This window comes from Capricornis sumatraensis, chromosome 20 (assembly GCF_032405125.1).
Source record: "Capricornis sumatraensis isolate serow.1 chromosome 20, serow.2, whole genome shotgun sequence".
NCBI lineage: Eukaryota > Metazoa > Chordata > Mammalia > Artiodactyla > Bovidae > Capricornis > Capricornis sumatraensis.
In genome coordinates this window covers 68,003,627-68,025,657 of record NC_091088.1, presented here as the reverse complement: position 1 = coordinate 68,025,657, position 22,031 = coordinate 68,003,627, and the positions used below count along the sequence as shown (strand labels likewise).

The window sequence follows — 22,031 nt, the reverse complement described above, 5'->3', positions numbered from 1 at the left end:
GCTTGCAGTTAGGTAAGTAAAGTCTCTCCAGGTCTGCAATTGCCCCTTTCCAGTCCTTACGGCTCTGGCTGCCTGTCCCCGGCGGGGGATGGTCTGCAGCCGGCTTTTTCCGTTCCATCCTTTGTTCTGTGCTCGGTCCTGGCAGTGTCTTATGTTCGAGCTTTTCGTGCGGTAGCTATCCCACAGTCTGGTTTGCTACCCCAAGTTAGATCATTCTGGTTGCGCGTGGGGCGTTCCTGCCCGATTCTTACAAAGCACTGCAGCCCACGCCTCCCGCGCGTCCCTGCCCTGCCCCCACTTCCCAATGGCGGATGCAGGCGTCTGTGCTGCTTTTCCACTGGGGGAGCTACTGTTGGGCTTGTAATCTGTTGGTTTTAATTACTTATTTATTTTTCCTTCCTGTTATGTTGCCCTCTGTGTTTCCAAGGCTCTGGAAACCTCTCTTCTTAAAATTCCCTTCCTGGGATGGGCTTCCCTTCCCGGGACGGAGCTCCCTCCCCACCTCCTTTGTCTCCTTTTTCATCTTTTATATTTTTTCCTACCTGTTTTTGAAGACAACGGTCTGCTTTTCTGGTTGCCTGCTGTCCTCTGCCAGCCTACAGAAGTTGTTTTGTGGAGTTTGCTCGGCGTTGAAATGTTCTTTTGAGGAATTTGTGAGGGAGAAAGTGGTCTTCCCGTCCTATTCCTCCGCCATCTTTTTTTTTCAATTTTTTTAATTTTTAAAAATTTGTGGTTTATATATCTGCAGTGAAACATTACACAGCAGTAAAAATGCACAAACTGAAATGACAAAAAATATAAATCAATTCTGAAACATGATATTAAGGAAATAAAAGGACATTTTAAGAAGAGTGACTGTACTGTTACTCCATTACATACATAATGATCAAGAGGAGACCAGATTTATTACTTAGAGAGCATCACTATTGTTAACAACCCCCACCCCCAGCACAATGGTATGGATCACTGCCCTTACTGAGGTTCTTTCCTGTCTATGAACAACAGTTGAACTGGGTGTGTGTCTTCCCTTGGCCTCCTGAAAGAGCTGGGCCATTTTGTCCCAGTTTGGAGTTGATTGTTGTGAACATGCCCCTCACTCAAACATTCTGGAGCTTGGAAGTCTCTCATTGACATATTTTGTGTTCATCTAGTATCTAGAGGGAAACTGGTCCACCCTTTCAGGCAGAACAAATCCCCTCCCAAAAAAACGCCACAGTCATCTTTACACACATTACCTTTGTGTACATGTGTGGTCCTTGGATTGGAAAGGGAGGAAGAGAGAGAGACAGAGAGTGTTGTGTGTGCAAAGTCTCCACTCACAGTCACGAAATAATTTCAGCTGAAGAAGAGTCAGAGAAAGACAAATATTGCATGATATTGCTTACTTGTGACGTCTGAAAAAATGAACTTATTTACAAAACAGACTCACAGATAATGAACTTACGATTACCAGGGGGGATAGTGTCAGGGGAGGTTATATTGTAAGTTTGGGATTGACATAAACACACGGCTATATTAAAAATGCATGACCACAAGGACCTACTATATAAAACAGAGAATTCTACTTAATATTCTGTAACTACCTAAGAGGGAAAAGAACTTGAAAAGCAACAGATGCATGTATATGTATAACTGAATCACTTTACTGTACAGCTGAAACTAACACAGTTGGTTCCTTAATCACATATATTACAATGTAGAATTTTTTCATTATTTCAAAGAGCCATATTATGCCTGTCAGGTCCTCTCATAAGAATGCAGAATCAAAGTCTCTATTAATGAGTCTTTAATTGGCAACCTGCACTGAGCCTGACATACGAGGTGGGAACATGTGGTTTCTCTTCTGTGAAGAGTTAAGGTTAATGAGATTTATCATGAGCTTGGGGAAAGCATCCTGCATGGTATACACTGAAGCACACTTATTACTTCCTAAAGGCAACTAAATCTGTTCAAATCCGCTTAGGTTTACAGTGTTTAGGGAAACAAAAAGGGACGTTTGGGTCATGGGGCATGCTCAGTGAATTGGCTCAAGTCAGACTTCCATCCCTGGTGTGAGAAGAGGCTGGCCATCATCCCGTGTGACATGAGCCAGGCTGACTGTACCAACAACACTGACTGCCTTCCGCATCCGGTGACTCTGTCAGCTTTGCTCAGTTCTGCCTCCAGTCTCACAGAAGCAGAGCCATGTGCCCCACACTCCTCAGCCTCCTGAGTCTTGGTAAGTCCAGAAAGACACGGTTGGAGAGGGTTATGGTGGAAATTAGGAGGTCTTCACACCACTGACCAGGTTCCCTGCATGAAGGTGCAAAGAGTGTGGGGTCCATCGGGACAAGCCATCTCTGACGTGCTTTTCCTTCTAGGATTCTGTGTGAGTCTGAGGATCCGGGCAGCTGTGGGTGAGTCCTCCCCATCCCTTATTTCTCTGTTAAGCAGAGCAGTTGTGGCTGATGCAGAGGACACATGGGGACTGGGGTGAGACCCCTGTGAGTACAGTGAGAGCCGCAGGCCCTGTGGATCCCAGGTCCTCCTATTGGCCTTGATACTCATCTCACTCTCCACAGAGGTTAGCCCAGCTCTGGACTCTGGACCTGAAGGCACAGTGTGATGTCTGGAAGCTGGGAGCTAGGCTCACTGAGTGCCATTTCTATCATGAGAGGGAAGCAAGAGGCTGTATCCCACAGACCCTTGTCTACAAGGTGGCTCATGGCATCTCCAGCTGGCCCTTAACAACAGGATCTGCAGGATTCCCTCTGGACCTGAGCCCAGGGAAGGGTCTGCTCATCAGGCAGGGACACCTGGACCTTGTCACACATTTTATCTAGGTTAGCGAACAAAGGAGCCAGGTTCCAGCTTTATTTCCTTCTTTTCAGTCAAGTGGCTTTTTCACTTGTTACCTGTGTTACTGTAAGTCGCTCATTCATGTCTGACTCTTTGTGACCCCACGGACTGTAGCTCACCAGGCTCCTCTGTCCATGGGATTCTCCAGGCAAGAATACTGGACGGGGTTGCCATTTCCTTCTCCAGGGGATCTTCCCTACCTGGGGACTGAACCCTGCTTTACTGCATGGCAAGAAGTTTCTTTACCACTTGAGCTACAACAAATCCACAGGGAAGCCCTCTAACTTCTTTTCCAGGCGTCAGTTTTTTTGTGGTGTTTCTTTTGCCTGCATCGTACAGCATGCAGGATCTCAGTTCCATAATTAGGGATTCAACCCAGGCCCTTGGCAGAGAAAGTGCTGAGTCCTAACCACCGGACCACCCAGGAATCCACAGTGTTTTGTGTTTTGATAGAGTTTTCAACATTTTGTCAACCCAAGGAGTTGTTCTTCTCCTGATAAGAATCACTGCTGAGAATCATATTCTTAGAATCTCCGTGATGTCTGTCCTGGGTTGAGTGTTTCTCTGTCTGTCCCCCAGCCCCAGGTGTCCTTGAGTATCACGGTGATACACTTTAGGGTTGGTGCCTTGGAAGAATTGAAGGGGAAGCACTCCAACAAGACCAGTGGGGAGAGGGGACCATTCCTATTTTCCTCTCAAAACCTGTGGCTCCTTCTCTCCTAGGTGAATATGAGAAGCCCTCTTTGTCAGCCTGGCCAAGCCCCGTGGTTCCCTTAGGACAGACTGTGACTCTTCAGTGTCACTTCCGTTCTCCACTTAAGAGATTCAGACTGTTCAAAACAGATGGGACCAGTTTGACCGAGCTCCATGGAAAACATTTCAACACCTTCACCCTTGGCCCGGTGACCAGAAAACATGCCGGGTCCTACACATGTTCTGGATTCTCCTGGTCTCTCCCTGCATCGTCCACACACAGTGACACCCTGCAGATTGTGGTCACAGGTAGGAGGAGTCCAGCCCAGCCCAGGACAGCTGTCTATGGAGGCAATCCCATCCAAGGTCCAAGTTCCTTACGTGGTCTAAGATTTACTCAGGATTTCCAGCCAGGAATGAATCAGGAAAGAGAACCCACTCTGAGAGTTCAAACTCAAGGTGTTGAATAGATGGGGTGCTCTGGCAAAGGAAGGAGGAGCCTCCCTAGGCATTAGTTGGACAGGATGCTGCCACTGCCTGCCAGCAGGGAGGATGGGGAACGACCCTGATCCAGCACCTGCCACCCAGTAGGGAGCTATAATCCCCTATGAAGGAGCTGGAGCCCCAGGAAGGAGTCCCAGTAATGTCTCCAGAAGCATGAGGTGGGGTTCACAGATGGGTAAGTGTTCCATTTTTTCTCCATCTCCTTTCCAATCTCCTGCCAGTCATCACCCATATTCTAGATGAGTGTGAACAGAGCCAGGGAATGCATCATCAGAACCACCCAGCTCCCCACCACACATATTAGGGACAGGATGAAGCTGAGAGCGTGGAAACCCACTCCAGTATTCTCACCTGGAGAATCCTATGGACAGAGGAGCCTGGCAGGCTATGGTTCATGGGGTTGCAGAGTTGGATAGGACTGAAGTGTCTGAGTATGCATGCCTGAAGCTGAGAGCAGATCCAAGAGCTAAACAGTTTAGAATATACACAGAGGAGGCTGGAGGTCTTGAGCAAAGAGAAACAGAACAGCATGAGCCAGAGCCCAAGAGCAGGCAAAGAAAATGCAACAGAACAGACAGGAAGGGTAATTGGCTTTGATGGTTCATGGGGACATTTTTCACACCTTCAGATGTCAGGGGAAGCGCTGAGGTGAGGTGACTCACTGAAGCTCACAAGCTCTTTGCTCCTAGGTGTGTTCCCAAAACCCTCCATCTCAGCCCACCCAGGCCCCCTCATGCATGCGGGAGAGAATGTGACCCTCCGCTGTCAGTCACTGCGGTGGTTTGACAAGTTTATCCTGCACCAAGAAAATAGCACAGAGAATTTCCAGAGACGTGGACAGATGCTCACTAGTGGGTATGCCGCAGCTGACTTCTCCATTGGCCCCATGACTTTGGCGAGTGCGGGCACCTACAGATGCTATGGCTCTCTCAGCCACTCCCCCTATGTGTGGTCAGCTCCCAGCGAACCCGTGGACATCATCATCTCAGGTGAGTGTGGCCAAAGCAGTGCCTTCTTCTCTCCGTGTCACAGAAGTTCTGGTGTCCAGTCTAGCATCAGTACCAGGAGAGAATGACAGGCGTGCAGAGACATTCACAAACTCGGGAGAGGGAACAAACCAGAGAGAGAGGAGATGTGAGAGCAGAAGGGAAAAGAGAACAGAGTCCCTGCCGTGTGCTAAGGGAAAGACACAGCCGGTGACAGAGGGAAGGAGCAAGAACGTGAAAGAACGACCAACAGAGAAAAGTGTACCAGAGCAGGGACGCGGGCGGTTCTCCGCTCAGGCAGCCGCTGATGGCTGGTTAAGGGGTTGGTTTCCTGCTTTCACATCAGAGCTCCCTTCCTCTGTCAGCAGCACACTGTGGTACCGGCCCCCCTGCAGTCCGGCCCCTGGGTGATTGAGATGGAGGTTGACACCCTGAAGTTGCTCAGCCTTGTGGTTTAACACATCCTTCTGCACAAAGATGGGGGAGTGGTCCCTCCAACCCTCCCACTAAGGAGTCACGTCTAGCCCCTGGGGTCAGACAGGGCAGCACTGAACACTCCCTCAAGAATGAGGTGGTCAAAGATCCTGTGAGATTATGGCAATTTCCACTCCATAATGTCTGCTTCTGGGTCAATACCATGTTTTCTCATGGTCCCAACAGTACTTAGTATGTTACGTTTTTCAAGAGCAGCCCAATCTGGTTGATTTTTTAAATCTATTTTTTCTTATTGAATTTTGTTGAAGTTTGGTTGATTTAAGATGTTGTTAATTCCTGTTGTACAACAGAATGATTCAGCTATTCATATACATATATTCTTTTTTTTAATTTGAATTTATTTATTTTGGCTAATTACTTTATAATATTGTATTGGGTTTTTTTAAAAAGGATATTATATCACTAGTTTGCATTCCCACCAACAGTGTAAGAGGTTTCCCTTTTCTCCACACCCTCTCCAGCATTTATTGCTTGTAGACTTTTGTATAGCAGCTATTCTGACTGCATGAAATGGTTCCTCATTGTGGTTTTAATTTGCATTTCTCTGATAATGAGTGGTGTTGAGCATCTTTTCATGTGGTTGCTAGCCATGTGTATGTCTTGTTTGAGAAATGTCTGTTTACTTCTTTGGCCCATTTTTTGATTGGGTCGTTTATTTTTCTGGAATTGAGCTGCAGGATTTGCTTGTACATTTTTGAGATTAATTCTTTGTCAGTTGCTTCATTTGCTATTATTTTCTCCCATTCTGAAGGCTGTCTTTTCACTTTGCTTTCAGTTTCCTTTGTTGTGCAGAAACTTTTAATTTTAATTAGGTCCCATTTGTTTATTTTTGCTTTTATTTTCAATATTCTGGGAGGTGGGTCATAGAGAATCCTGCTGTGATTTATGTCAGAGAGTGTTGTGCCTATGTTCTCCTCTAAGAGTTTTATAGTTTCTGATCTTACCTTTAGATCTTTAATCCACTATGAGTTTATTTTTGTGAATGGTGTTAGAAAGTGTTCTAGTTTCATTCTTTTACAAGTGGTTGACCAGTTTTCCCAGCACCACTTGTTAAAGAGATTGTCTTTTCTCCATTGTATATTCTTGCCTCCTTTGTCAAAGATAAGGTGTGCATAAATGTGTGGATTGATCTCCGGGCTTTTTATTTTGTTCCATTGATCTATATTTCTGTCTTTGTGCCTGTACCATACTGTCTTGATGACTGTGGCTTTGTAGTAGAGCCTGAAGTCAGGCAGGGTGATTCCTCCAGTTCCATTCTTCTTTCTCAAGATTGCTTTGGCTATTCCATGTTTTTTGTATTTCCATGCAAATTGTGAAACTATTCCTTCTAGCTCTGTGAAAAATACCCTTGATAGCTTGATAGGAATTGCATTGAATCTATAGATTGCTTTGGGTAGTATACTCATTTTCACTATATTGATTCTTCTGATCCATGAACACAGTATATTTCTCCATCTATTTCTGTCCTCTTTGATTTTTTTCACCAGTGTTTGATAGTTTTCTATACATAGGTCTTTTGTTTCTTTAGGCAGATATATTCCTAAGTATTTTTGTTGTTGTTGCAATGGTGAATGGAATTGTTTCCTTAATTTCTCTATTTTCTTATTATTAGTGTATAGGAATGCAAGGGATTTCTGTGTGTTGATTTTATATCCTGCAACTTTACTATATTCCTTGATTGGCTCTAGTAATTTTCTGCTGGAGTCTTTAGGGTTTTCTATGCAGAGGATCATGTCATCTGCAAAGAGTGAGAGTTTTACTTCTTTCCCAACGTGGATTCTTTTATTTCTCTTTCTGTTCTGATTGCTGTGGCCAAAAATTCCAAAACTATGTTGAATAGTAGTGCTAAAAGTGGGCACTCTAGTCTTGTTCCTGACTTTAGGGAGAACAGTGTGGAGATTCCTTTAAAAACTAGAAATAGAACTGCCTTATAACCCACTGCTGGACATACACACCAAGGAAACCAAAATTGAAAGAGACACGTGTACCCCGATGTTCATCGCGGCACTGTTTATAATAGCCAGAACATGGAAGCAACCTAGATGTGAATCAGCAGATGAATGTATAAGAAAGCTGTGGTACATATACACAATGGAGTATTAGTCAGACATTAAAAAGAATACATTTGAATCAGTTCTAATGAGATGGATGAAACTGGAGCCTATTATACAGAGTGAAGTAAGCCAGAAAGAAAAACACCAATACAGTATAATAATGTATATAAAAGGAATTTAGAAAGATGGTAATGATAACCCTGTATGTGAGACAGCAAAAGAGACCCAGATGTATAGAACAGTCTTTTAAACTCTGTGGGAGAGGGTGAGGGTGGGATGATTTGAGAGAATGGCATTGAAACATGTATAACATCATATGTGAAACAAATCCCCGGTTCAGGTTCAATGCATGATGCAGGATGTTCGGGGCTGGTGCACTGGGATGTCCAGAGTGATGGTGTGGGAGGGGGTTCAGGATGGGGAACACGTGTACACCATGGCGGATTCATGTTGATGCATGGCAAAAACCAATACAATATTGTAAAGTAATTAGCCTCTAAGTAAAATAAATGAATTTGTATTTTTAAAAAAACTTTTTAAAATCTCAGTTGTGGAGGCAGATTTTAAAAAATGATGTTAAATGACACTCCATTTAAAAAATTATTTTTAATTGGATTTTAAATGACACTCCACATTTAAAGTTATTTCTGAATTTTTCCCTGTGCTGGGTATCCATTACTGTGGGTCTTTCTCTCCTTCCAGCCAGTAGGGAGCTGTAATCCCATATATAGGAGCTGGGGTCTCAGTTAAGACCAAGTCAGCCCAGGAATGTCTCCAGAGGCATGAAGTGGGGATCACAGATGGGGAAGTGTTCACCTTTTTCCTCCATCTGCTTCCCAATCTCCTGCCAATCATCACCCGCATTCTAGAAGATGAGTGTGAAGGGAGACAGGGTTTGTATTATGCCTGGTATGTATTCTACCAGAGAAGCAGACCCACCCCAGCCCCCCACCATGCATAGTAGGGATGGGATGAAGTTAAGAGCACTGCAACCCACTCCAGTATTCTCAACTGGAGAATCCCATGGACAGAGGAGCATGGCGGGCTACACTCCATGGGGCCCCACAGAGTGAGACACAACTGAAGGGACTGACTATGCATTCATGAAGCTAAGAGCAGATCCAACAGCTAAAGAGCTTAGAATAAACACAGAGGAGGCTGGAGGTCTTGAGCAAAGAGAAACAGAAAAGAATGAGCCAGAGCCCGAGGACAAGGACAAAAAAATGCAACAGAACAGACAAGAAGGGCAGTTGGCTTTGCTGCTTCATGAGGAGGTTTTTTACACCTTCGGATGTCAAGGGAATTGCTGATGTGGGGTGATTCACTGAAGCTCACATGCTCTTTGCTCCTAGGTGTGTTCCCAAAACCCTCCATCTCAGCCCACCCAGGCCTCCTCGTACATGCGGGAGAGAATGTGACCCTCCGCTGTCACTCATCGACGCTGCTTGACAAATTTATCCTGCACAAAACGAGCAGCACGGGGCAGTTCCAGAGATGTGGAGAGATGTTCACTGGTGGGGATGCCCCAGCTGACTTCTCCATTGGCCCCATGACTTTGGCGAGTGCAGGCACCTACAGATGCTACGGCTCTCTCAGCTGCTCTCCCTATGAGTGGTCAGCCCCCAGCGACCCCGTGGACATCATCATCACAGGTGAGTGTGGCCAGACCAGTCCCTTCAGCTCTCTCTGTCACAGGTCTGGTGTCCAGTCCGGCTTCAATACCGGGAGAGAATGACAGGCGTGCAGAGACACTCAAAAACTCAAGAGAGGGAACAAAGCAGAGAGAGGAGGTGTGAACACGGAAGGGAGAAGAGAACAGAGTCCCTGCCATGTGCTAAGGGGAAGACACAGCCGGTGACAGAGGGAAGGAGTGAGAACATGAAATGACGACCCATGGAGAAAAATGTACCAGAGCTGGGATATGGGAAATTCCCTGCTTAGGAAGCCAGTGATGGTTGCTTAAGGCGTTGGTTTCCCGCTTTCATGTCAGAGCTCCCTTCCTCTGTCAGCAGCACATGTGGTACCAGATACCCTGCAGTCCAGCCCCTGGTTGATCGAGATGGAGGTCGACACCCTGACGTTGCTCAGGTCCTTGTTTTAATGAGTCCTGCACAAAGAGGGGGGAGTGGTCCCTCCAACCATCCCACTGAGGAGTCCCTTCCAGCCCCTGGGGGTGGGCATGGCAGCCCTGAACATGCTCTCAAGAATGAGATGGTCAAAGATCAAATGAGATTCTGGCAATTTCTACTCCATAATCTCTTCTTCTGGGTCAATGCCATGTTTTCTGATAGTCCCAGCAGTAGTTAGTAAGTTCCACTTATTTCAAGAGAACCTCACAAGTTTTTTTTTTTTTTATTTAGTTTTTATTTATGTTTGTTGAAATCTAGTTGATTTCAGATGTTGTTAATTCCTGTTGTACAACAGAGAGGTTCAGTTATTCATATATATACATATACTCTTTCTTTTAAAAAGGACATTAAATGACAATCCATTTTAAAAATTATTAATTCGTGTCAAAGGATTTTAAGTGACACTCCATTTTTAAAGTTATTTCTGAGTGTTTCCCTGTGCCGGGTGTCCGTTACTGTGGGTCTTTCTCTCCTGGCGGTGGGCGGCCTTCTCACTGCAGTGCTTCTCTTGTTGCACACTTCCGGCTTTAGTCCTCCATTTAGGACTTGAGTTACTTCGTGCTCTGAGATCACGGTCTCTTCCTTGCAGGTCGGTCCAGGAAACCCTCTCTCTCAGCCCAGGGGGGCCCCGTGGTGAGGTCAGGAGAGAACGTGACCTTGGTCTGCAGCTCCGAGAGCGCCTTTGATCAGTTCCATCTGCTCAGCGAGCGCGGGAACCTTGGGCGCTCCCAGGCTGGAGGGCGGGGCCCCAGCGGAGCACTCCAGGCAGAGTTCCCTCTGGGTCCTGGGACCCCAGCCCACAGCGGGGTCTACAGGTGCTACGGCTCCTTCTCTCACTCTCCCTACTCTTGGTCAGACTCCAGCGACCCACTGTTGCTGTCTGTCACAGGTGAGGAATCTCTTCCTGGCCCGTGCTTTGTTGTTCCTGTTCAGTTGCTATGCTGTTTCCAGCTCTTTGCAACCCCATGAACTGCAGCGGGACAGACTCCTCTGTCCTTCACAATCTCCTCCTCATGGATCACAGCCTTGTAGTGGTGAAGGGACCTTCATACCTCAGTAAAGCTATGAGCCAGTCGTGTAGGGCCACCCAAGCCTGACTTGTCATAGTGAAGATTCCTGACTAAAGGTGGTCTCCTAGAGGAAGAAATGGCAACCCACTCCAGCACTCTTGCATTGAGAACTGATGAAGAGTCCCATGCTTTACATTATAGTAGATGAGATTGCACTGGGCAAATAGTCCATTTGGGTTTTTGCATAACATCTTACTGTATCATGAGCTCTATCTCAAGGGCTCTGTGTTGGTGTCAGGGGAACCATAGCGTTCCTGGAGAAATGGAGGCAATGAGACCAGAACCAGAGAACCAGAGAAGAGAGATGGTAGATGGCATCTCAACCCTCCTCCACCTCCTGTATGGATGCTCCACAGCAGAGTCCTGTCTATCCAGGCAAATAAAGAATAGGGTCAGGGTAGAGCCAGGAGGAGGAGAGGCTGGGCTGATTTCAGAAGATCAGAGATTGCCTTGGCCCCTTGCTCTTCATGTTCTCCCAGAAGCAGCTCTGACATACAGGGGATTCCCAATTAAGGAGCACAGACACTCATTCCCAGAGCAGAGAGGATGTCTCTAGCTTACAGCTGTCTTTCACCACCAGGCATATCCTTCTCGCCTCCTTCCACCATCCCTTCTCCAGGATGGAGGGTCTACTCAGTGCTTTCACGGGGAGCGACCAGAAGCCCTCCCCTCCCCCCATCAGTGCTCTGAGGGATGACACAGTCCTCATTCAGTGAGTATGAGGAAGGTTCTTGTTCACCCCTTCTGACTTTTTTCCCTTAGGATCCACTACGAGTACTTGCCCATCAACCATGGAACCCCACACCACAGAAGGTAAGCAAGACGGTCTCCTATCTCAGCAAATTTCTGAGAAGACAGAGGGTGCCTGTGTGAGTGTTGGCTCTGCCACCTCCCAGCTCTGTGGCTTTGGACTCCTCAATGTCCCTGTCGTTACAGCATTTGAGACCGTCGACTGCCTAGAACCAGGGTGGGCATTGAGCTTCTCATGCTCTGTGACTGGGAATTTCTAAATTGAGCAAAGTGGGTCAGAGTGACCTAAAACCATGCTTAAGGGAGATGCTCACCCTTCCTCCAACAAGCGATTTGGGGAAGCATGGCAGGGCAAGAGGAGAATTTTAGGGAGCACCTTCAATATGTGGTATTCCTCTGTTAGTGTTTTGTGAACTAAGCATTCCAGAGGTCAGAAATAAGTGTCATGTCTTCTTGAGGACTCCATTCCAGGTCTATGTGGATGGAGGGGGAAACGTACTGTGCATTAAAGGGTCACATTCAACCAGAAACACCATGCCTGTCATACGGGGCAGCAGAGAAAAACTGCATCCATGCCCGGGGGACCTTGCTTCAGACGTCTGCTGGTCTCGCACAGCCTCTTTACTTCATCCACTGCTAGCATCTCTCCTGGATGCTTTGGTACCTTCTGGGTTGTGGAGACCATAACTGATCAGGTTGATAGATACTGACATTTTGACGCAAGAATACAATAAATCCAGTGTGTAGGGGCACAGCATGTGCAACGAATACCCAGACCTTCCTTTTGCTTGTTGGCAGAAACCTGGCTCACTCAGGAATACTCCAGCACGTGGTACATTGTCCTGGGGCTTGTGATAGCCTTCACTTCTACTAGCATCTTCCTCGCTGCTCTTGTCTGTCACTGGTGTTCTACCCCAAATCGTAAGTCTGAAGAGGCGAGCTCAGCATCATCTGACCCAGGGAGAGGTGGGCTCATAGCAAAGAATGGCATTTTCACTTCCTGTGGGTTAAAAACTGATTTCCATTGTTGTAATCCCTGATGGAACATCTGCCAGACCCAATGAACCCCATTCTTTTTATGAAAATATGTATTGATTTATTCTTGGTGGCATCTAGTCTTGGCTGGAGCATGGGAAATCCTCATTGTGGAGCTGGGGTGCAGTTCAAGGCTGCAGAGCTCGTGGGCTCAACAGTTGCAGCATTAAGGATAGTTGCTTCAAGGCATGTGGGATCTCAGTTCTCCCACCAGGGATAGAACCCACGCTCCCTGAACTGGAAGGTTGACTCCTCATCCCTGGGCCACCAGGGACATTCCAAGCCCTGTTCTTCCCTTCAACTACAGCCATCCGTTTTTCTCCCCTACATGATCCTGGGACGCTGCTGATATGTAGAAGAGCTTGGTCCACAACAGAAGATGCAGGATGGGTCCGTGGGTTTGCACAGGTTCCTGAGACAGTCCATGAATGGCTGGGCTTGTATATGGAATGTTTTGTTTTGTTTCATTTACGGGTAAAGACAGGCTCAGCAACCTGGGGCACACCCCTACCTTTTTCTAACTTTGATGTAACTATCAAAGTTACGGAGGTTTGCAATAGCTGCATCCACCCTGAAGAGCCTTGACTCTCTTCCATTCACAGATGTTGCCATCATGGATGGAGAGCCCATGGAAGACAGAACAGTGAACGGCGAGGTGAGTCCTCCCAGCCCAAACCTTTGCCATAGTCTGAGCCCCTCCAATGCCCAGTGGCCCAGCCTTCGAAGATCACGTCTCAGTCCATCATTCTCACCTCTATCCTCTCAGGACTCTGCAGCAGAAGACGTGATATACGCTCACTTGGACCTCGGGACCCTCTCCAAGAGACGGTCCACTCCCGCTCCCCTGAGGCCCATGCATCCCTCTGCCGAGCCCATTATCTATGAGGAATTCAACATAAACCAAGACCATGCTCAGCCCTGACCTGTGCCCATCCTTTGAGCACACAGAGTGTTACAAATCAAGGACCTAGATCTCTTGTTAAAGGGGTTCCTCGTGGACACTCCTTCTCTTCCAAAGCAGCCCAATAGCTCTGAGGTGAGGAGTGGAGTCCAAGAATTATAGTATCTTCTTCAAAAATCCCACCCCCTCTTAATAATCTCCTGGCTATTCCAACTCTATTGTAACTATTTCACTGCTTGGGAAGATGCTATAATCAATCGCTCATACTAGGTAGCTTATCATGATCACCCTACTTTTTCTACAATTCTAATAAAGAATAAGAAATTTGCCAGTTGATTTTTCAAGTTATTCAGTTTAAAATAAAACAAAACCAATAAAAGAAAACCCCTCTTCATTAACATTTTACAAGGGTAAACTTATTTACAGGCCGAAACAGACTTGTAGACTTAGAGAACAAACATAGAGTTACCAGAGGGGAAGAGTGGTGGGACAGATAGAGGGGAGTTTGGGATTGACGTGTGAACAGTGCTATATTTAAAATAAAATGCTTTCCATGAAAAAATAATAATGCTCGTTGGCAAAATAAAAAGATGAAGTATTCTCTGAGATAGCCAGTCTGGTGCCACTAACCATATGAGGCTGAATACATGCATGCTACGTCAACTCAGTCATCTCCGACTCTTGCGACCCATGGACTGTAGCCGCCCAGGCTCCTGTGTGCATGGGATTCTCCAGGCAAGAATCCTGGAATCCGTTTCCATTCTCTTCTCCAGGGGATCTTCTCAGCCCACTGAATCCAGGTCTCTCATGTCTCCTGCAATGTCAGGCGGATTCTGCACCACTGAGCTACCAGGGAAGCCCCCTCAGCTTTCTAAAAAGAACAAAGTCCTGACTTTTGAGAACATGGATTGACTTGGAGGGCATTATGCTTAGTGAAATAAGTCGGACAGGGAAAGAGAAATGCTGTAAGTTTTCACTTATATGTGGAATCTAAAAATCAAAATAGTGATTTCCTTGATGGTCCAGTGACTAAGACTCTGGGTTCACAATGCAGGGGCTCCAGGTTCAATCCCTGGTCAGGGAACTAGATCCCACAAGCTTCAACTAAAAAGGTACCACGTTCCACATCTCAGATCTGATGCATCCAGATAAACAATAATAAGTATTAAGAAAATAAAAATAGATGAACAAATATAACAGAAGAGAATCAGACTCACAGATTCAAAGAACAATTAATGGTTACCAGAGGGGAGAGGGGAGAGAGGAGAGGGGAGAGGTGAGAGGGGAGAGGGTTGGGGTTGAGGGGCAGCAAAGTATGCAGAGTGGATTAAGAAACACCAACAACCATTTATATAATAAATAACTCACAGGGTTATAATGTCCAGCACAGGGAATATAGTCAATATTTTATAAATTTTGTATTGTGTGTAGTCTCTGAAAATACTGAATCACTATGTAATACACATGTATCTAATATAATATTGTAAGCCAACTATACATAAATTATTAAAATTGTTTCATTTTCAAGGAACTTGGCCATGCATACATAGAAATTAAAAAAATCATGAAATTAGCATTTTCCATAAAGACAATTTTACTTCGGATGTCACAGAGATGGTTGAACATTAAAGATAAACATAATTCTTGAAAATCTTTTAGTACAGGAATGAAATAAATTATATTAAATTTATATCAAGAATGAAAACAGAAAACAATTCAGTGCCTCAAAGTCATAGCAGATTAGATATTGCAGCATATTTTTGGTAAACTTGAAAACGTAGCCCAAGGTAGGTTGGGTCAGAGGTTGTGGTTCAAGTTTGTTAAGCAATCTGAAGAGACAGAACTGGCCTTAAAATTTTCCATGAAGTGCAATTCCTCCCTCAGCCGGGGCCCCCACACTCTGCCTTTTTTAAGGTAAGAAGAGCCTGTGTGAGTCACCTTTCCGTCCTGTGGTCAGCTTGCACACGATGTTAGTTTGGGCGCCATCATAACATCCTGTGTACTCTTCAGGTCTGCTGAGCTGCTGCCTCCTGCTCAGGAGAAGCAGCGCCATGCTGTCCACCATCGTCAGCCTGGCATGTGTTGAGTCCTGGAACGGAACAAAGCCTGGTGCAAATACTGACCTGGAGGGCTGGATCCACCTTAACAGAGAGCCCTGCCTCCACAGGGGTGAAGTGGATCTTAATGGTTGGGTTCATCAAGGCTGAGCACTGTCCTTGCCAACGAGGCCCATAGAACAGGCCAGGGGAGTAGAAGGCCAGGTCTGATGGGAGATGGATCGTCCATCACGAGTCTTTCTTTACAGGGTTCTTCTTGATCCAGAGCATCTGGGCACAAGAGGGTGAGTCTTTCCCCCAAACCGTGGTTGCCATCCACCTCAAGTAAGACTGTCCTGTAATGAGAGGGGAGATGGCACAGAAGGTAGGGTGATGGGTCAACCATGGGAAGTCATAACCACATAAGGGTGAGTCTTTTGGAAGGAGAAAATGGGAGCCCAGGGGGGCTTTGATGGTAGAGAGTCTGCCTGCAGTGAGGGAGGCCTGGGTTTGATCCCTGGATTGGGAAGATCAAAGGATCTTCCTCAAGGAGAAGGAAGTGGCAAGGCACTCCAGTATTCTTGCTTGGACAGTTCCATGGATACAGGAGTCTGGTGGGCTATAGCCCATGGGCTCACAAAGAGTCTGACATGACTGGTTTACTAACACTTTCAGGGAAATCTAGCCCCCAATTCTGGTCCAGAGACCCTCCCCCAGATACTCTTCCCTCTGCTGAGCGAGGCCCTATGGGCACCTACAGGAGACTGTGATGCTCAGAGCTGGGGTGACTGGGAGGGACTGGTGTTATCTGTAGACTGAGGGAAGGCAGCAGGGCCAGGGACAACAGACCCTTGGAGGACAAGGTGATGGTTCCAGCTCTCCAGCAGCTCCATGGATAGGCATTGCAGAGAACTGCTGCTGCTGGCCTCCATTCAGAAGAAGGGGAGAACCTATGCCCTGCCCCCTGAGATTCCAGACGGTTCTACCACAGACTCCATCATGTCCTGTGTTTCTCATGTGAGCTGACATCATTTCACTCACACAGATTGTTCTTCCATTGGTGTCTACTCCGTCTCGTTTTATAAAACAAATTTTACATCATCAACATCCAGGAAGAATCTGTTGGTTGACACTTGCTCAACATTCTCAGGCTTCCCTGGTAGCTCAGTGGTGAAAAAGCTGCCTCCAATGCAGGGGCTGCAGAAGATGGGGGTTCAGTCCTGGGGTTGGAAGATCCCCTGGGGAAGGAAATGGCAACCCACTTCAGTATTCTTGCCTGGACAATCCCCATAAACAGAGGAGCCTAGCAGGCTACAGTCCACAGGGTCACAGGAGTCAGACATGGCTGAGCACACACACACGCTCAAAATTCTCAGCAGATATTTTTCATGTAGGGTGTGCTATGCCTCTGTGGTGTGGGAATCTCCACGCAGCATGGGTTCCCCTGGTTTGAAAAGGAGCCTTAGAGATGTGGGTAAGGGGTGGGTCGTCTGAGCCCAGCGAGGGGAAGGGTTTCCCATTTTCTACTGTAAACCATGCATTCTTTTCCCCCAGGTGATCACTACAAGCCCTCCCTGCCAGCCTGGCCAAACCTTGGGATTCCTCAAGGACAGCATGTGACTCTCCGGTCACTCCCCTTTCAGATTTGACAGGTTCAGGCTGCACAAGGGTGACAGAGCCGATGTCCCTGAGCTCCAGGCTGTGATGCTCTGGAAGGACTTCCTCGTGGCCCGTGACTGAAGTACACACGGGGACCACCAGGCGTCATGGTCACTACAGTCACCTCCCCCCTGCGTGGTCAGCACCCAGCGAGCCCTGGAAACTGTGGTCACAAGTCAGAGAGCTCTTGTCCAGAGAGGCTACCCGTTGTCCCCTTTCCTGGATCCCAGAGATTTCTGGTGGGAGTTGAGTCAGGGTTCAATCAGAACGACAGGAAGTGCTCCAGGCATTGTAGATAAAATGCTATTTAATAGAGGAAATTTGGTCCCACAGTGTGAAGAATGATGGCACCCCATGATGCCCACGTCCTAAAACCCCAAATCTACAATTGCTATGTCCCATTCCAAGGGAAATGAAACCGCATGTGGAACTGAGGTTGGTAAGCAGGTGACCTTGAGACGAGGAGGCTTTCCTGCAGGTGTCTCTGTGCTTTCAATCTCTCCCACTCTGAGTGGTCATCCTCTCAGTGACCCTCTGGACATGGTGATCACAGGTGAGAATGTCAAGAGCTGGCATACAGACTGGATGTACCAGGATGTGGAAGCCCCAGGTGGTGGTGTGGGAGATGAGAGAAAGTGCTTTTCATGGAGAGAAACCGACTTGGTGAGTGTTGCATCCAACAGACAAAGACAGAGGAGAAACAAGCACAGACCACCTGTTATGACAGAAGAGACAGAGGCAGGGGCAGGGACAGAGGAACTCAGAGATGGAGATAAAGAGTGAAGTGGGAGACACAGACAGAGGGGCAAGGAGCAGAGAGGTGCACTTCCTCCCTGACTTTGTTGAGAGACCAGAAGCAGTTTAGGAGCCTGGTTTCCATTTCAACTGTACACTCTCTTCTCTACTCAAAGAACCCAAGGATACACCATGTATCTTCCCAGGACTTCATGACCAGGTTGGTCTGTCTCAGGCTGTTTCCCCAGGAGCCCTAGTCCTCATGCCCCGGGTGACGCACAGATACTGTGTTCACTCAGATGTGGCTTTGTTCCAGGTGGGTGAGCCACACTGTGCCCCAGGACCCCAAGGTCCCTGGTGACGGAGCCAAATGCCAGCTCCTGTATGTTGTGCGTTTCATGGGTTCTCATGCTGTATGCTCAGGCCCACGTGCAAGTTCACACCAAACGTTGTAAGATTATGGAGGGCAAAGCCCACAGAGAGATGGAATCAGAGAGAAAACAGAGTCAACGGAAAGCAGAGGCAGAAACACAGTTGCTGTGTGAACACAGAAAATAAGCCAGAGGGACTGGGGCAGTGGGAAAAATCTTTAAGAAATAAAGGTAAATGGAAAGAAAAAGGGATAGAGAATTAATGAGAAAGAAGGGAGTGGACAGAGAAGCCCTAAAAATAAGAGACTTGGGAGGGTGAATGAGTGCAAAGATTGAGAAAGATGGTGATGTGGGGGCAGATAATAGGGATTACAAAAGAGAGCCAGGGAGACCGAGAAGCAGAGGAAGTCATGGAAGTGGAAATAGATGATAGACAGGTAAGATGATGGATGAACATACACATGGATTATAAAATAGGGTGAGAGCTACACGCATAGAAAGGCAGATAGATGGTGGAACGATGGGTGGATACATAAACAGATGATAAGATGGGTAGATGGAATGGTGGATGGAGATATAGACAGATAACAGAACAGATGAATAATGCTGAAAGATAGAGACGAGGTAGAGAATGAGAGGCTCCGAATGAAAGAAGACAGATCAACCAATCCAAGGAGAAGTGGAGAGAGTTAAAAAAAATACAAGAAGGAAAAAAATTAGGAGGGAGGCAACTTCAGAGACCTAGAGAGAGAAAGTAGGAGAGAAACAGGGGAGAATAGGAGAGTGAGACCAAGAGAGAGAGAGAGTTGAGAGGAACCGCGGGTGTGAATTCTCAGTTCAGGAGTGAAGGACATGGGATTCGGGAAGAGCCTGTCTCAGGAAACTGCCTCTCCTCCTTCCAGATCTGTCCAAGAAACCCTCTCTCCCAGCCCAGAGGGGGCCCGTGGTGAGGTCAGGGGTAAACGTGACCTTGGCCTGCAGATCTGAGAGTGCCTTTGACCAGTTCCATCTGCTCATGGATGGGGGGAACCTTGGGTGCCTGCTTGATGGAGGGCGGGGCCCCCACGGAGCACCCCAGGCAGAGTTCCCTCTGGGTCCTGGGACCCCAGCCTACAGCGGGGTCTACAGGTGCTGCGGCTTCTTTACTCGCTCTCCTGACTCGTGATCAGACTCCAGCGACCCACTGTTCCTGTCTGTCACAGGTGAGGAACCGCTTCCTGGCCCATGCTTTCTTGTTCCTGTTCAGTCGGTAAGCTGTGTCTAATTCTTTGTGACCCTGTGGACTGCAGCACGAAAGAATCCTCTGTCCTTCACATTCCCCCTTCATGGATCGCAACTTGTGGTGAAGAGGCTTGTGTAACTCAATGAAACTATGAGCCATGTCATGCAGGGCCACCCAAGCCTGACGGGTCATAGTGAAGAGTTCTGACCCAACGTGGTCCCCTGGGGGAGGAAATGGCAACTCACTGCAGTATTCCTGCCTCCAGAACCTCATGAAGAGTCCCATATTTTCAATACACTAAATCACATTGCAGAGGCCAAAAAGGCAGTTTGGCTTTTCCCATTATATCTTACTGTATCATGGGCTGTATCTAAAGGGCTCTGTGCTGGTGTCAGGGGACCTTAGGGCATCTGGAGAAATGGAGGCAATGAGAACCAGAGTGGAAGAGAGATGGTAGATGGCATCTCAACCCTCTTCACCTCCTGTATGGATGCTCCACATCAGAGTCCTGTAATCAAGGCAAATAAAGAAAAGGGTCAGGGTAGACCCATAAGGAGGAGAATCTGGGCCCATTCAGGAGGATCCAAGATTGCATTGTACCCTTGCTCTTAATGTTTTCCCAGAAAGACCCCTGACATACAGGTAATTTTCCACTTAAGGAGCATAGGTACTCATTCCTGGAGAAGACAGAATGTCTCTTGATTACAGCTGTCTTTCATCATCAGGAATATCCTTCCCACCTCCTTCCACCATCTCTTCTCCAGGATGAAGGGTCTATGTAACGCATTCACAGGGAGGCACCAGAAGCTCTCCCCTGCCCCATCAGTGCTCTGAGGAATGACACAGTCAAGGACAGGCAGGAGGTCAACCTTCCAGAAACAAGAGTCCTCCTTTGGTGGGGTGAGGAAGGTTACTGTTCACCCCTTCTGGCTTTCTCCTCTAGAATCCACTACAAGTACTTGCCCATCACCCATGGATCCACACACCACAGAAGGTAAGCAAGACGGTCTCCTATCTCAGCAAATTTTTGAGAAGACAGAGGGTTCCTCTGTGAGTGTTGGCTCTACCACCTTCCAGCTCTGTAATTTTGGGATCCTCAAAGTCCCTGATATATCAACATTTGAGATCATGGTATATATTAAAACCAGAGGGGGCATTGAGTTTCTGATTCTCTGGGACTGGGAATTTCTACATTGAACAAAGTGAGACAGAGTGACTTGACCCCATGCTAAGGGAGATGCTCACCCTCCCTCCACCAGCATCTTTGGGGAAGGATGGGGGGCAAGGGGAGGATTTTAGGGAGCACCTTCAATATGCACTATTTTTCTGCTAGTGTTTTATGAACTAAACATTCCACAGTTCAGAAATATAAGTGTTGTATCTTCTTGAGGATTCCATTCCAGGTCTATGTGGATGGAGGGGGAAATATATGGAAAATTAACGCAGTCCCCATTCATATAATGCACCATGCCTTGTCATACAGGCAGCAGAGGAAAACTGCATCAGTGCCAGGGGACCTGGTTTCAGACCACTGCTGGTCTTGCGTGGCCTCCTTACTCCATCCACTGCTAGCAGCTCTCCTGGATGCTTCGGTGCCTCCTGGGAAGTGGAGACCATACTGATCAGGTTGAGAGCTGCTGACACACTTTGACACAAGGATACAATAACTCCTGTGTGTAGGGGCAGGGTGTATGCAACGAATAAGCAGACCTTCTCCCGTTGGCTTGTTGGCAGAAGCACGGCTTCCTCAAGGCCACCCCAGCCAGCTGCACCTTCTCCTGAGGCTCTCCATAGCCTTCATCTGTACCAGCATCTTCCTCGCTGTTCTTGTCTGTCACTGGTTCCCCACAAAGTAAGTATGAAGAGCCAGACTGTCACTGGTGCTCTACCCACAATCGTAAGTCTGAAAGAGGGAAGCACAACGTCATCTGACCCAGGGGGAGGTGGGCTCATAGCAGAGAATGGCGTTTTCACCTCCTGTAGGTTAAAAACTGATTTCCATTGTTGTAATCCCTGAGAGAATATCTTCCAGAGGACAATGGAACAATGTTCATTTTATGACAATATGTGTCAATTAATTTTTTTTAACTTTACAATACTGTGTTAATTTTCCATACATCAACATGAATCCACAATAGGTATACATGTGTTCCACATCCTGAACCCCCCTCCCTCTTCCCTCCCCTTACCAGCTGCATCAGGACTCAGCTGCAGCATGGGGGATCCTCGTTGCAGTGCTGGGGTGCAGTTCAAGGCTCCAGAGCTCACGGGCTCAGCAGTTGCAGCATTGAGGATAGTTGCTTCAAGGGATGTGGGATCTCAATTCTCCCACCAGGGATAGAAACCACAGTCTCTGCACTGGAAGGTTGACTCAATCCCTCTGCCACCAGGGACATTCCAAGCCCTGTTCTTCCCTTCAACCACAGTCATCTGTTCTTCTCCCCCTTATGATCTTGCGAATCTGCTGATACGCCTTAGAGGATGGTCGATAATGGAAGATGTAGGATGGGCTCCGTGGGTTTGCACAGATTCCTGAGGGAGTCCATCAGTGGC

General features: G+C 47.2%; 1 protein-coding gene and 1 pseudogene across 1 annotated transcript; both read left to right on the top strand.

Annotated features, from left to right (window-relative positions):
- The first annotated feature begins 2,184 nt into the window (after positions 1 to 2,184).
- On the top strand, positions 2,185 to 13,476 carry LOC138096056 (putative killer cell immunoglobulin-like receptor like protein KIR3DP1). Its single transcript, XM_068992137.1, has 9 exons — positions 2,185 to 2,218; positions 2,361 to 2,396; positions 3,562 to 3,840; positions 8,923 to 9,222; positions 10,289 to 10,588; positions 11,532 to 11,582; positions 12,318 to 12,440; positions 13,157 to 13,209; positions 13,321 to 13,476. Exons 1-9 carry the CDS (start codon positions 2,185 to 2,187, stop codon positions 13,474 to 13,476), a joined length of 1,332 nt encoding a protein of 443 aa, XP_068848238.1.
- Positions 13,477 to 15,506: 2,030 nt separating this feature from the next.
- On the top strand, positions 15,507 to 21,334 carry LOC138096956 (killer cell immunoglobulin-like receptor 2DL4; annotated as a pseudogene).
- Positions 21,335 to 22,031: the final 697 nt, after the last annotated feature.

Coding starts and splice junctions, on each gene's coding strand:
- LOC138096056 (XM_068992137.1), top strand. CDS start 2,185: ATGTGCCCCACACTCCTCAGCCTCCTGAGTCTTG. Junction 3,841..8,922: donor CCTGCAGATTGTGGTCACAG/GTAGGAGGAGTC, acceptor CTTTGCTCCTAG/GTGTGTTCCCAAAACCCTCC. Junction 11,583..12,317: donor GGAACCCCACACCACAGAAG/GTAAGCAAGACG, acceptor GCTTGTTGGCAG/AAACCTGGCTCACTCAGGAA.